We start from the raw sequence: 15,339 nt of genomic DNA on the forward strand, positions 1-15,339 counted from the left end.
ACAAACTGAGGCCTGCAGGGAGAGAGGAGGAGGGAGGGCATCTGACACACAGGGACAGAAGAGGAGGAGATGCACAGACACAGGACACAGATAAAAGTCCAGACCCTGAAAGAGAGCTCTGGTCTGGGGACAGGCTCACAGCACAACTTGGTAAAACTTTCACTTTAAACACTAACCCTGTGTGTCAGATGCCCTCCCATCCTCCTGTGTCCCTGTGTGTCAGACGTCCTCTCTGTGTATAATCATTTCATTACCTCTGCCAAGGAGGTTATGTTTTTGCCGGCATTTGTCTGTTTGTTTGTTTGTTTGTCTGTTTGTTTGTTTGCTGTTAGCAACATAACTCAAAAAGTTATGGACCGATTTTGATGAAATTTTCAGGATTTGTTGGAAATGTGAAAAGGAAGAACTGACTTCATTTTGGGGGTGATCTGGAAGAAATCCTGGATTCTGGATCACTTTGAATTTTTAGTTAACATTGTGGTAAATGGGGCCAAAAATTTTGTTTCTCAATATCTGGGTTAATTATTGACCAAACCCCATGAAATTTGACTCAGGGATGGACAATGGGATCCTCTTTCATATTCCAAAGGCTGATCCGGATCTGATCCAGAAGACTGATTTTATCGCAATTTATATAAAAAATGGGGGTAGTCCTTGGCGGAGGTCTGCGCTCTCTGAGTGCTTTTCTAGTTTTTTCTTACAATAACATAATTTATTTGCTCTCATTGTTTAGGAGTGACTATGACTTGTGCATTTCAGTTTTTAATGTTATTTAGTCCATGAGTTTAACTAAATTTATGTGAATGTTCTTTTGGACAGAAATTTTAAATTCAGTGTTAATCATAAAAAATGATTTAACTGCAGCTGGACTCTAAAAATGTGTACGGCCTTTGTCAGTGAGAAAATGGTGCAGATATCGAAGTGGTAATACTGATAAATAAAACCAGGACTAAACCAGAACTGAAACTGGTCGAAGGGTGTGTTGTGTTCACATGTGTGTAGTCTTGGTTTGGTCCTGTTCTAGTCCTGGTCTAGTATTCTAGTAGGTTTAGTCCTGGTCTGGTCCAGTTCTAGTTCCAGTTTACGGTCATATTGCACTGTTTTCTGATCTATGTTGTGATGCTGTTTCCTCGTCACAAACAGACCTGGAGTTGTGTTTTGTTTCATGTTTAACACACCAACTCTTAACACTCTGGTCCACTTTGTGATGTCATGTGGTAGTAGAGGAAGTACTTGACTGTGTCTTTAAACTTCATACACCTTCATTAGAATCAGTTGGATAAATTCAGTTCTGCATTTTTCAGTCTCTTCTGAAACAAAGATTAAATAAACTACAGCTTTATGACACCAACAGGAGTAAGAGCATTTTGAGCTTTGGAGATGTCAGACTAATAATAAAGTGTTACTCAACATGTGTGACTGAAACAAAACACAACTCAGTATCAGTATGACGAGGTAACAGCGTAATAACATGGATTAAAGCTCACATGAATCAATATAGGACGCACTCACACTAGGACTTTTGGACAAATGGCATCATGTGCTGACGTGATCGGGCCGTGGCCTGGTTCGGTTGTGCAGGTGTGAGTGCGGCCATAGAATCCAACACAATCGTGCTTGAGCACAGCCCGGTTCTGAAGTCATAGTGTGAGTATGCCCTTAGTGTAAAATAAGACAATTAAATGTAATAATGTGTTTATAAAGTGTAGGTTCAGTTTATTGTTGATTCAAAATGAGTTCAGTATAAATTTGTTAAAGATTTTAATTCAAAGTATGGTTCTTTTCTCTTTGAGAGAGGAGGAAAACATGTTATAGACTTTGACATTATTGTAAGTCTGATGATTTTCTGTAATTGTTGCCATGTTTTTCAAATCTAGTGACGGTGGTGAAAGGTCTTCAGTCACACGGGGGCAGATGGAGAACATGAGCTCTGTGAGCGATCTGTTGCAGCTGGAGGGTCTCCCTGTCCCCGCCTCCTTCCTGACGCCAGCGTTCCTCGCGCTCTTCTTCAGTCACCTCTTCATCGTCACGGCGAACGTGGGCGTGATTGCTCTGATCTGCTCTGACTCCGCCCTCCACCAGCCCATGTATATCCTGTTGTGTCAGCTGTCATTCAATGACATCATGGGCAACATCGCACTGGTGCCCCGCCTCCTTTATGACCTGCCCCGCCCCCCTCGCAGGCGGCTCATCTCATTGGGTGGCTGTGTGGTACAGGCGTTCATCACACACCTGTTCAGCACCAATAACCACACCATCCTGATGATCATGGCGTTCGACCGCTACGCGGCCATCTGCACGCCACTGCAGTACTCGGCCGTGATGAGCGGGCGCACACTGATGGCGTTGACGGTGGCAGCGTGGGGGGTCGGGGCCGTGCTGGTGACGGGTTTACTTGGTCTGACGCTGAGGTTAAGCCGTTGTCGCTCACTGTTGTTAAATGCATACTGCGATAACGCGTCGCTCTTCAAACTCTCCTGTGAAAGCACGTTTATAAATAATGTGTACGGCCTGACGTTCACTGTGGTGCTGCTCACCTCGTCCATCGGCTCCATCGTGGTGACGTACTCGTACATTGCGGTGGCGTGCGCCACCAAACGCAGCAGCAGCCTGAACCGTAAGGCGCTGCAGACGTGCTCCACACACCTGCTGCTGTATCTGGTCATGTTCACGAGCGGGATACTCATCATCGCGCTGCACCGGTATCCCAGCTACGAACCCTACCGCAAAATATCCACCATTTTGTTCAACATCATACCGCCGGCGCTCAACCCCGTCATCTACGGCTTCCAATGCCACGAGATCCACCAGAGCCTGCGCCGTCTGTTGTGCCGCTGCAGGGGGCAGCACTGAGCACGAACACTGAGGTCATTCTAAACCAGATGCACCTCAACTCAGGACACATAAGAATTTTTATCATGCTTCGAGTGTCATGGAATTGTTATCAGACATTGTAGAGGTAATTGAGCATTAGTGCGCCATCTACAGGCAGCAGAGAGAATAAACAATGAAAATAAATTCAAAGCAGCAAAAGTCTCTGGACACATGGAGCGATGCCACTTTCCCCGTCACTTCCACTGGAACAGTCTCTCTCAGTGACACATTTCATTACAATCAGAAAGAGTTTCACTCATAGACTCTATAAAGAACTGGTTCTAGGGACTGTGACGTCACGGCTCCAGTCAAATGAAACTCATGAGGCCGGCAGTTATACGGACAAAATAAAAGCACCAGGATCATGTAGAGCGTCGTAGTGTCCCTGTTTAGACCTGTGAAACTGTGAGAAGCACCTGCTTCACTGTTGGTATTAGAAATTTAAGAAGGAAATTTTCACCAAACCAAGTGGTTTGGGCTAGATGCCTTCTATGACTCTCAAGGATGCACGACCATCCCCTGCTTCCTTCAGCTCTCTGGACCCTGGAGCTGATTGATAAGATTGAGAGACTTGTGTTCTGCAAGTAGAGAACACATTTAACTCTTTTTACATAAAGACTCTCCAAAAGAGCTACAAGATCTACAAAGTTCCTCCTCCAAAGAAACCAACTGACTGTAGTAAATTCAGATAAATTGGCCATAACCAAGACACAAATAAAAGACACAAAATCAAACAATCTCCGCTAATGGACTTTCTCAAGAGAAAAAAGAGGGATGGTGTAAACTGTTCATGCTGTGAATATTGTCAATGTTATTTGAATATTAATCTGTAAATGTCATGTGAAAACCTTTTATTTGTGTAAATCTGCTAATGGTTCATAAGGCAAATGTGAAAAGAATTTCACACAACATTCTCATCCCCCACTCAACTTTAGCCCAGTCACACTCACGCTGATGTCACAAATCACCAAATACAACTTCAGATGAGCCGATGATGAGGGGAAACAACTATAACATGCTTTAAACCTCTGAAAAGAACATTTTGTGCAACACGTTTGCTTTAAACTTTAAATGTGTAAATTGTATGTTAATTTAATGATGTAATGTAAATAAAAATTAAAAAAACTTCAGCACCTCCTGCCCTCTTCTTTATGTGTGGTACAAACTGAGGCCTGCAGGGAGAGAGGAGGAGGGAGGGCATCTGACACACAGGGACAGAAGAGGAGGAGATGCACAGACACAGGACACAGATAAAAGTCCAGACCCTGAAAGAGAGCTCTGGTCTGGGGACAGGCGCACAGCACAACTTGGTAAAACTTTCACTTTAAACACTAACCCTGTGTGTCAGATGCCCTCCCATCCTCCTGTGTCCCTGTGTGTCAGACGTCCTCTCTGTGTATAATCATTTCATTACCTCCGCCAAGGAGGTTATGTTTTTGCCGGCATTTGTCTGTTTGTTTGTTTGTTTGTTTGTCTGTTAGCAACATAACTCAAAAAGTTATGGACCGATTTTGATGAAATTTTCAGGATTTGTTGGAAATGTGAAAAGGAAGAACTGACTTCATTTTGGGGGTGATCTGGAAGAAATCCTGGATTCTGGATCACTTTGAATTTTTAGTTAACATTGTGGTAAATGGGGCCAAAAATTTTGTTTCTCAATATCTCGGTTAATTATTGACCAAACCCCATGAAATTTGACTCAGGGATGTACAATGGGATCCTCTTTCATATTCCAAAGGCTGATCCGGATCTGATCCAGAAGACTGATTTTATCGCAATTTATATAAAAAATGGGGGTAGTCCTTGGCGGAGGTCTGCGCTCTCTGACTGCTTTTCTAGTTTTTTCTTACAATAACATAATTTATTTGCTCTCATTGTTTAGGAGTGACTATGACTTGTGCATTTCAGTTGTTAATGTTATTTAGTCCATGAGTTTAACTAAATTTATGTGAATGTTCTTTTGGACAGAAATTTTAAATTCAGTGTTAATCATAAAAAATGATTTAACTGCAGCTGGACTCTAAAAATGTGTACGGCCTTTGTCAGTGAGAAAATGGTGCAGATATCGAAGTGGTAATACTGATAAATAAAACCAGGACTAAACCAGAACTGAAACTGGTCGAAGGGTGTGTTGTGTTCACATGTGTGTAGTCTTGGTTTGGTCCTGTTCTAGTCCTGGTCTAGTATTCTAGTAGGTTTAGTCCTGGTCTGGTCCAGTTCTAGTTCCAGTTTACGGTCATATTGCACTGTTTTCTGATCTATGTTGTGATGCTGTTTCCTCGTCACAAACAGACCTGGAGTTGTGTTTTGTTTCATTCACACATGTTTAACACACCAACTCTTAACACTCTGATCCACCTTGTGATGTCATGTGGTAGTACAGGAAGTACTTGACTGTGTCTTTAAACTTCATACACCTTCATTAGAATCAACTGGATAAATTCAGCCTTGCATTTTCTAATCTCTACTGAAACAAAGATTAAAGTGTTACTCAAGAATGAAACAAAACACAACTTGATGTGTTTTTGATTAGGTAACAGCATAATAACATGTCTTAAAGCTCACGAGTCAATATAGAGTGCACTCACACTAGGACTTCAGAACCATGTCCAAGCACGGATAGTTCCTAAAGTGCGGCACGCTTGACCAGTGTGAGCATAATCGAGTATAATCGGTGTCTCTGGCTGTCCTCACTCCGTTCTGTTTTTATCTCCATAAACTCACAGAGGATGCACATCTGTCTCACTGTTTAACAGATATTTCATGCCGCTAGACTTCTTTCTCCGTTAAAAGCAATAGTACTACTGCGTGATGTGAACAAACAGCATTGTGTGATGACGTGATCGGGCCGTGGCCTGGTTCGGTTGTGCAGGTGTGAGTGCAGAACATAGAATCCAACACAATCGTGCTTGAGCACAGCCCGGTTCTGAAGTCATAGTGTGAGTACGCCCTTAGTGTAAAATAAGACCATTAAATGTAATAATGTGTTTATAAAGTGTAGGTTCAGTTTATTGTTGATTCAAAATGAGTTCAGTATAAATTTGTTAAAGATTTTAATTCAAAGTATGGTTCTTTTCTCTTTGAGAGAGGAGGAAAACATGTTATAGACTTTGACATTATTGTAAGTCTGATGATTTTCTGTAATTGTTGCCATGTTTTTCAAATCTAGTGACGGTGGTGAAAGGTCTTCAGTCACACGGGGGGCAGATGGAGAACATGAGCTCTGTGAGCGATCTGTTGCAGCTGGAGGGTCTCCCTGTCCCCGCCTCCTTCCTGACGCCAGCGTTCCTCGCGCTCTTCTTCAGTCACCTCTTCATCGTCACGGCGAACGTGGGCGTGATTGCTCTGATCTGCTCTGACTCCGCCCTCCACCAGCCCATGTATATCCTGTTGTGTCAGTTGTCACTCAACGACGTCCTGGGCAACACTGCCCTTGTGCCCCGCCTCCTTTATGACCTGCCCCGCCCCCCTCGCAGGCGGCTCATCTCATTGGGTGGCTGTGTGGTACAGGCGTTCATCACGCACATGTTCGGAACCAATAACCACACCATCCTGATGATCATGGCGTTCGACCGCTACGCGGCCATCTGCACGCCACTGCGGTACTCGGCCGTGATGAGCGGGCGCACACTGATGGCGTTGACGGTGGCAGCGTGGGGGGTCGGGGCCGTGCTGGTGACGGGTTTACTTGGTCTGACGCTGAGGTTAAGCCGTTGTCGCTCACTGTTGTTAAATGCATACTGCGATAACGCGTCGCTCTTCAAACTCTCCTGTGAAAACACGTTTATAAATAATGTGTACGGCCTGACGTTCACTGTGGTGCTGCTCACCTCGTCCATCGGCTCCATCGTGGTGACGTACTCGTACATTGCGGTGGCGTGCGCCACCAAACGCAGCAGCAGCCTGAACCGTAAGGCCCTGCAGACGTGCTCCACACACCTGCTGCTGTATCTGGTCATGTTCACGAGCGGGATACTCATCATCGCGCTGCACCGGTATCCCAGCTACGAACCCTACCGCAAAATATCCACCATTTTGTTCAACATCATACCGCCGGCGCTCAACCCCGTCATCTACGGCTTCCAATGCCACGAGATCCACCAGAGCCTGCGCCGTCTGTTGCGCCGCTGCAGGGGGCAGCACTGAGCACGAACACTGAGGTCATTCTAAACCAGATGCACCTCAACTCAGGACACATCAGGAATTATTTTGATCATGCTTCGAGCAGAAAGAGTTTCGCTAATAGAATTGGACTAAGGGACTGTGACATCACGGCTCCAGTCAAATGAAGCTTATGAGGCCAGTTGTTTGAATATTGATCTGTAAATGTCATGTTTTTTTGTGTCTGTTAACGGTAAAGGCAAAAGTGAGAGGAATTTCACACAACATTCTCATTCCCCACTCAACTTTAGCCAAGTCACTCTCATTTGTTTAGCCTTCGCCCACTAAAACGTATGTGTGTGGTTATAACAGAACACAGACTGTTATCATTGAGGAGATCTCTCAGTTCAAAAAGAGCGTTCATCTCGGACCTTTGACCAGAGAGGACAGACGAACAGGGAGACAGAGAAACTCCTTATCGTCTCTGCTGGACAAAGAACATAGACAGAGACAATGCCCTCTTACAAATTTGTGCCTGTCTTTTGATGTGTTTTGTCCAAATTACTGTACTTAATCTGACCTGAAGCGAAACTTTCATATTTTTCTGAAGTTTAATATTTGCATTTTTGTAGTCAGTAGCCTTTTGGTTTAACTGGCCTTAATCTGTGACCAGTGCTGCTCTCAGAGCTCATGGACGTGGGAAAGTATCTTCTGTTCCTCTTTAAACAGAGGTTACAGCGTTCCTTCAGCCGGACGCTGCTTGAGCCTGGAGTTCTTGTTTAGATCACGGAGCCTCCATCTGTCTCTGCTTGTTTGATTCGTCAGACCTGACGCCCTGAGGACTTCAGACCTCCAAACCACTGGACTTCTAAACCACATTGTGATGGACTTCTCCACTCCCTTGGTCGTATGAGCACGTATCACACATTGGCTTATTTGATCAGTTAAGACTCAACATACGACTTTAGAAAACTCTTAAAATTGTACCAAATCTCCAATCTTTAGACACCAGTCTAGAGGAGCCGGCACTTATTTGCATATTTCATATCTCAGTGCTTCTATTTAACTTGGTCAATAAATCCTCATAAACCACAGTTGCTTTGGTGAATAGTGATGTTATTTCCAGATATGGGTCACTGATATGGACAAGAATTTACAAATTTACTTCAGAACAATTGTTTAATTCAATATTAATTAATTCATTAATTAACTTAGATAATTGATTATACTGGATTGGTAATATTTCTCAACATTTGTTGAGTGCTACCTCAAAACTCAAGTCAAACACTCACAAAGGCTGCGCGAGTCCTGCTTTACATTAGAACTCTTAAATTCCATCTTTAACATCAGTTATCCTTTAATACAACAGTGTTTTAATACGAACATTTTAAGACCAAATTGACAAGGCTCCAGGCAGCAGAGAGAAAGGCGACAGTTTTTCAGTGTAAAGTGAACTGGAGTCGACTGAGCTGGAAGTCCTCCTCTGCTCACTTCCTGTTACGAACAGCTGGTTTGCTCTGTGCATTTAGTCTACACTTTCAACCCAGAATCTGCTTTAAGGAATAATATGTTTTGTTTTTGAAAATATGATAAAACTCTGGGACATCCCATTTCTGTCTGTAACATGTTTGGTTAGGTTTCACTCAAATATTGAATAAAATGGAGCATGGCTCAGATGTGTTTCTATTTGTGATTCTTAAAGGAGTCCTTTTATTATTATGATCGACTTTAGGAGCTTTTAACCAGGTTATAGTTGCTTCCTTCTCATTGGAGTATTTAAAGTTTGAGTAATCTTTATTCTCCTGAAATCATTGCTCCAGTTTACCCCCATTTTTACCACCACACAGTGTTACTTTCTTAACGAGTTTGTGATTTGATGAGTACTAATTACAGAGGTACATACATAGTAAAAGAAAGAGAACATGATCAAGGTTGTACGCTTTATTTAAATGTGACGTTTATCAAAGACACAGGACTGAAAAAGACTGAGGAGTGAGCCGCTGGGACCAAAGGTCGAAGGAGTCAAAGAGGATTAGGGTAAGCTCGGTCTCGTGGGTTAAAGTTCGCCTTTAGCGCTGTTAGACTGTCATTGCCTGATTTGGCAGTTTCAGAGCAACTAAGGCTACGTCAACACGACAACACTCCTGGATTTTTTTCTTTTACGGGCTGAAAAAATATAGCATCCACACAAGTGTCGGATCAATAAATAAATGGAGCACAGAGTGAAAATGATGTAATACATCTGCCACACCTGTATGTGGCGCTGTTAACAATAACAATAATATTTAATAATGCAAATCTCAACACGTTTTTTTTTTTTTTTTCATTTTAAGGTAGTTTATCCTGTTTAAGATGTAGCCCAGAAATATCGCCATTTTGTTTTGCAAAAGTTAAACTTAAGTTTTCGTTTTTACCCATAAGATTAAGATGAAAATTATTAGAATAACTTGGTCTCAAAATTCAACAGTTTAATTACTCATGCGTTAGCTTTGCTATTGATCGATGTGTGTATCTGATTTCTCCACTCTGGAACCCGTTCTCAAAAAAAAACGTCACCAAAAAACGACCAAAAAATGTTGTGGTGTGTGTGCACAGGCCTTAAAAAGATAATTCGGATGCTTTTGAAGGTAACACCTCCTCCTGTCTGCACGGCCAGTTTGGCCTAGAAACACTAACAATCAATTATTAATATCCGTATTGTGATTTATGGACAAAATTATGAAATAAAAACAGAAAGATCATGTAGAGCGGGCTAATACGAACATTTTAAGGTTGTAGAGAGAGGGGTGACAGTTTCCCAAATCAGGCAATGACAGGGTTAGTTTATGGGTTAAAGTTTTAGGTTTTAGTTTTATATTTATTTATTTTTTTTAATCTCTTGGGTTAAGGTTAGCTGTGTTAGTCTTCAGCTGTGTCTCTTGGGTGCGACGCGGTTCAGCTGCCTGCAGATGGCGCTGCGCAGCTCGCGGCTCACCAGGCCGTAGACGAGCGGGTTGACGGCAGGCGGGACAATGATGAAGAGGATGCTGAAGAGTTTTTTGATGTTTGGGGCAAGAGCAGGGAAGCGGTACGATATGACGATGATGACGGATGCCAAGTTGTACAGCACGTAGACCAGCAGGTGGGAGGAGCAGGTTTGCAGGGCCTTGGACCGGGTCTGGACCGGGTCTAGACCACCACGACCCAGGACTGCCAACAGGATCCGAGCATACGAGAACGCCGTGACCAGGAACACGCTTGTGCTGACTGTATATGTCATCACCAGACCTGAGGGGCGGAGTCACAGGGCAAGAGCATCAGGGTGAGGGTCACTGAGAAAGTGTTGTAGTCCTGGTTTAGTCCTAGTTTAGTCCTGGTTTAGACCTGGTTCAGTCCTGGTTCAGCTCTGATTTAGTCCTAGTTTAGTCCTGGTTCAGCTTTGGTTTAGTCCTGGTTTAGTCCTAGTTACCTGGTCCCCGAAGGTTTGACCTGGTTTTATATTCACCTTGTGTCTCTGTGTCTCTGTATGTGTGTCCACCCGCGATAATTCCGCCATTTATGGACCAATTATTACCAAATTTGGTACGTCATTTGAGGTCACACGGGTCAATTGAAAGGTCATGCCGTTATAAAGGATTGGCAATTTTGGCAATTTCTGAACCATCTGTGGGTTGAAATATTCACCCAATCATCACACAAGTTGGCCCACACACATAACCGGGGCACACTGGATGTTACAGGTTGAAACAGGTCAAGGTCACTTAAAAGTCAAGATAACCAAGGTCAAATATGCAGTTTTGGTCATAACTCCACGAAGGATCGAGCTCGAGCAACAGGAGTGTCTCAAAATCTTAGAAAAATTATTATCTATTTATAATTCTATGCATTTGTATCGTAAAATATTAATAGTTTTTGAGATAATCACTAATTATAACAGTTCCTTTCTCTTTCAGTGTATGACATTAAAATTCTAATTGGGACGAAAATAATTTCCATTTCTTGTTATTCTGGTGAAACACAACACACTGATCTACAGTCACACAACTAACACACACACAACTCATGAAAAATTATATTTTGGTTCCACACTAGTAAACACAGACATTCTCATGTGTGACCAATATCACACTAATGTTCATGGGCCTGTACACATACACACATTACATTGTGGATATAACGATCATGTAATATGGGCTGGGCTCCTCATAAACTGCTTCTGTGGTGATGAACTGACCACCGATGCCTCATGGGGACCAGGTTGTTATCTCTGATTGTGCTTGTTTAGTCCTGGTTTAGACCTGGTTTAGTCCTTGGTTTAGTCCTGGTTTAGTCCTGGTTTAGTCCAAATACGGGCCAAATGTTCGGCATCTTCACACAGATATTTTGGTGAGAGTAACTTAAAGTGCTGCAATAGTCGTGTAATGTCTGTAGTGGTATTAGTATCAGCACTATGCCTAGTACTCGCAGTATTAGCAGTAGTATTTGTAGTACTCACCATAGTAGTTGTTGATGGGCGTGGGATCACAGGACAGTTGAAGTATTCCTCGGTTACTGCAGTAAACATGTTGGATCAGAGTCCCGCAGAACCTGGTCCCGGAGTGAAGGCCGAACAGAATCCCGATAAAGACAAAGGCCGAGAACCAGGACCAGAAACAGAGCCAGAAAACCCGGAGCGGAGTCATGATGGTGTGGTACAGGAGCGGCTCGCACACGGCCACGTACCTGAGGACAGAAGTGGACTAAGGGAGTGAGCCATGACCAACAATGGTCAGCTCCAAATGAACCTCATCGAGATCCATATTTGGAACAGGACTGAGGCAGTTAAAGTTAGGGATGAAATAGTTGCTCTGTTTCATCTGTTTCAGTGGACTCTCTATATGATTTTTAGTGCCCTCTGGTGGTTGTTTAAGAGAACACAGTGTTGATATCTTTGGCAGTATAAATGCAGTCATGGTTACTACACTTGGAACTCGCTGTTTGGCATAAATGAGCCTTTAGTGCGTAGTTTAAACATACCTGTTGTAGGCCTCGTTTAATCTGTAGGTTTAGACAGCAGGTGGAGGTTATGAGCATAGGTTAGCATAAACATATTTGTCATAAGCCTTATTATGGGGTCTGTAAGAGTTAATGTCGTAGTACTTGAGACCAGCCTCGAGACCATTTTTTTAATGGTCTTGGTCATCTGGGCCTTGACTGCATTTGGACTCAGTCTCATCTCAGACTCGAGGTCTGACACTAGACAAGTGCGATCATATGTCATTACAGCTGCTGCCATCAGCATTAAACTTGTACCAGTGAGCGGAAGTGTCCACAAAAGCATGTGCCCTCATGTACCAGCGTGTATCACAGAGCAGGTTAAAATATCTTGCATTGCTCCTCATCTTTTTACACTCTTCCTCCTCCTCACGTACAGCCCACATCGACTCGGTCCTCAATGCATGCTGATTAAAACAGCAATAACTCATCCAAATGTATGCTACAGGTTGGCACAGAGGATGTCTACAGCACAGAGCAGGTCTACTGTGATATGTGACTGATGTTTGCCAATAGAAGTGCACAAATGCATCTTTGTTTGTCACGTGTTTGGTTAATTGGCTGAGGCTAAATCCCTCTGCAAAACCAAAGAGAATGTAACTCCAGTTAGAAACTTTCTTCACAGTTTTGTGTAAAGCGCCAGTGGAAGTTCTCTTAAAGAAGGGTTCTCAAACTGTGGGTGAGGGTCCACAAAAGGGGCGCAGAGTGTTTCAGTACAGTACAGTTTGGCTTATTTTAAGCTTAGATTAACATTTATCACATAAAATTGAGATAGATTTATAAAAAAATTGATATAAATGTGCCAAAATAACTGCAAAATACAAATAAATGTTGAAAATGACAAAGATGGTCTTGATTTTGTCTTGAGAGGCCGTGGTCTTGGTCTTGTCTCGGTCTCGACCTTTCAAAGTCTTGGTCTTGTCCTGGTCTCGGGACCCTGTGATCTCGGGACCCTGTGGTCTCGGGACCCTGTGGTCTCGGGACCCTCTTGACTACACCACTAGTAAGAGTATTATTTACCTGTCGTAGGCCATGGCGGCGAGCACGGTCTGCACGGCGACTCCGTACGTGTGAACGGCGAAAGCCTGCAGCAGAGCGAGGGAGTGGCTGATGGAGCGGTAGCTGATCGGTTGTGACCCAGGGCCCTGGACGGCGACTGACCGGTCGGCGTACAGGAAGTGCATGAGGATGTGGGGACAGACAGCCGTGGCCCCCAGAAGGTCCACCAGAGCCAGATTAACCATCAGCACAAACATCGGCCTCCGCAACCGCCTATCTGTCGCCACGGCAACCAGCACTGCCCCGTTACCCGCCCACACGAACAGGAAGTTACACAACAGCAACAGGAAGAGGAGGGGCCCGTAACCAGGGGCAACCATGAAACCCTCCAGCTCAAACACCACTGGGTCCAGAACCGCGGATGAATTAGACATCTGTACCTGAAACAAAGACCAGACCAGAACTAGGACAAAGACCAGGACTAAGACCAGACCAGAGACCAAACCAAAGATCAGACCAGAGCCATAACATTCATTGAAAGGGGGATTCTATAGTTTTATTCAAACCTAACCCTGCCTTTGTGCCAAAAGTCTTTAACCTGACTTTGTCATGCCTCCCCGTTGAGCTGTCTGTGTATTCTCCTCTGTTCACTTCAGAGGAGCATCAGCGGCTCTGTGCTCTCTGTCCAGTGCACACTGCATTTATGTGGAGACTGTTGCATTTCAGGGAACTGAGCAGATATTTGAGTCTTGGGCTCCATCCCATCAGGGTAACTCTGACCAGGACTCAGACCAGACCTAAGATCCAGACAAAACAACATGAACAAAATATTTATCCCTCACATTTTAAGGTCTCCTTAGGTCGTGATCATGAGACACCACCACAGTTACCACAGTAAACCAGGACTAAACCAGGACTAAACCAGGACTAAACCAGGACTAAACCTGGACTAAACCAGGACTAAACCTGGACTAGACTGAGGCCAAGACAGAATTAAATGTGGAATAAACCATGAATAAACTAGGACTAAACCACAACTAAAGAAAGTCCTATAGGTTTAAACCAAGTCCTAACCTGGTCTGAACCAGGTCAGGTTTAAACCACGTCTACCCCTATAAAAACAGGACATGGCAAAAACACTAAATCAAAACATTTCAGAGGCTGTTTTTGATGACATCTTCATGTTAATTATTAAATGAAAGATGAACAATCAGAGTATGGAGAAATCTGATTGGTTAAAAAGCATCACAGATTCTGATAAGAAAACATCTTAATCTGTGTTTGACTTTGAATTTAAATAAAGTTTATAAAAAAATCACATGAATCCCAAAATTCAAATTCAAAACTGTTATAAACTCACGTCAAAGAGAATTATTACAGCGGCTTTTCACTTTTTCATGCCAGAACCATAAACCTGGGGCCCATTTCCAGTACAGGCCCATCAGAGTACAGTTTCTGAACACTTTGAATCGAGTTGCATTTAAATTAAAAAGTATTTATGAGTAACTGGACAAGGAAAATTACACCTGCCTCATCACAACATGGTCTGTTTTTATCTGTGCAGTTTGAACCTAAATGATCCAAAACTGTAATGTGCTCTTTTTATTCTGAATACCACCAAATGAAAGAGAAATGGAATACAGTAACTCTTTAGGTCAGGATTATGAAACATCACCACAGTTACCACAGTAAACCAGGACTAAACCAAGACTAAACCAGGACTAAACTTGGATTAGACTGAGGTTAAGAATTAAATATGGAATGACCCATGACTAAACTACAACTAAACCATGACTAAACCATGACTAAACAAGGCCTATAGGTCTAACCCTGGACTAAACCAGGTCCAAATGAGGTTTAAACCAAGTCTAAACCTGGTCTAAGCCAGGTCAGGTTTAAACTGAGTCTAACCCAGGACTAAATCAGCTCTATATAAACAGAACACGGCAAAAACACTAAATCAAAACATTTCATAGGCTGTTTTTGACAACATCTTCACGTTAATTAGTAAATGTAAGAAATACCACCAAATGAAAAAGTAACTGTAACTCAAAATTAATTTTCAGAATATGTTTTCTCAGTAGATGGATTTAGTTCTCAACACTGCGCAGATATAATCATGTCTTAAATTCTAAAGGTGTGTGCCTAAAGGAAACTCTACTCTGGTCGAATCAGATCAAATAAAATAAGATGAGATACGAGAACCTGTGTTTGTCTGTCAGGGTGGAAAATCCAGTGTTACTACACACAGTTTAAGAAAAACAAGAAAACTGAAACAAAACAAAAAACAGAAACAAAACAAAATGAAATATTAGCATGAACATAAACTCTAACTCCTCATACTCAGGCAGA

The 15,339-nt window shown here is 42.9% G+C and overlaps 3 protein-coding genes across 3 annotated transcripts; 2 read left to right on the plus strand and 1 right to left on the minus strand.

The window, feature by feature from the left end:
• The first annotated feature begins 1,914 nt into the window (after positions 1 to 1,914).
• Positions 1,915 to 2,853, plus strand: LOC110159865 (olfactory receptor 13-like). Its single transcript, XM_020924468.2, has one exon. It carries the CDS (start codon positions 1,915 to 1,917, stop codon positions 2,851 to 2,853), a length of 939 nt encoding a protein of 312 aa, XP_020780127.2.
• Positions 2,854 to 6,081: 3,228 nt separating this feature from the next.
• Positions 6,082 to 7,020, plus strand: LOC110159867 (olfactory receptor 13-like). Its single transcript, XM_020924470.2, has one exon. It carries the CDS (start codon positions 6,082 to 6,084, stop codon positions 7,018 to 7,020), a length of 939 nt encoding a protein of 312 aa, XP_020780129.1.
• Positions 7,021 to 9,880: 2,860 nt separating this feature from the next.
• LOC110159868 (olfactory receptor 24-like) lies at positions 9,881 to 13,777 on the minus strand. The gene is made up of 3 exons (XM_020924472.2): positions 13,009 to 13,777; positions 11,450 to 11,676; positions 9,881 to 10,242 (listed from the first exon to the last, which is right to left on the minus strand). Exons 1-3 carry the CDS (start codon positions 13,419 to 13,421, stop codon positions 9,881 to 9,883), a joined length of 1,002 nt encoding a protein of 333 aa, XP_020780131.2. The 5' UTR covers positions 13,422 to 13,777.
• Between the last annotated feature and the right edge of the window lie 1,562 nt (positions 13,778 to 15,339).

Source organism: Boleophthalmus pectinirostris, unplaced genomic scaffold (assembly GCF_026225935.1).
Source record: "Boleophthalmus pectinirostris isolate CB_2022bp ecotype Guang Dong unplaced genomic scaffold, ASM2622593v1 HiC_scaffold_12, whole genome shotgun sequence".
Classification (NCBI taxonomy): domain Eukaryota; kingdom Metazoa; phylum Chordata; class Actinopteri; order Gobiiformes; family Gobiidae; genus Boleophthalmus; species Boleophthalmus pectinirostris.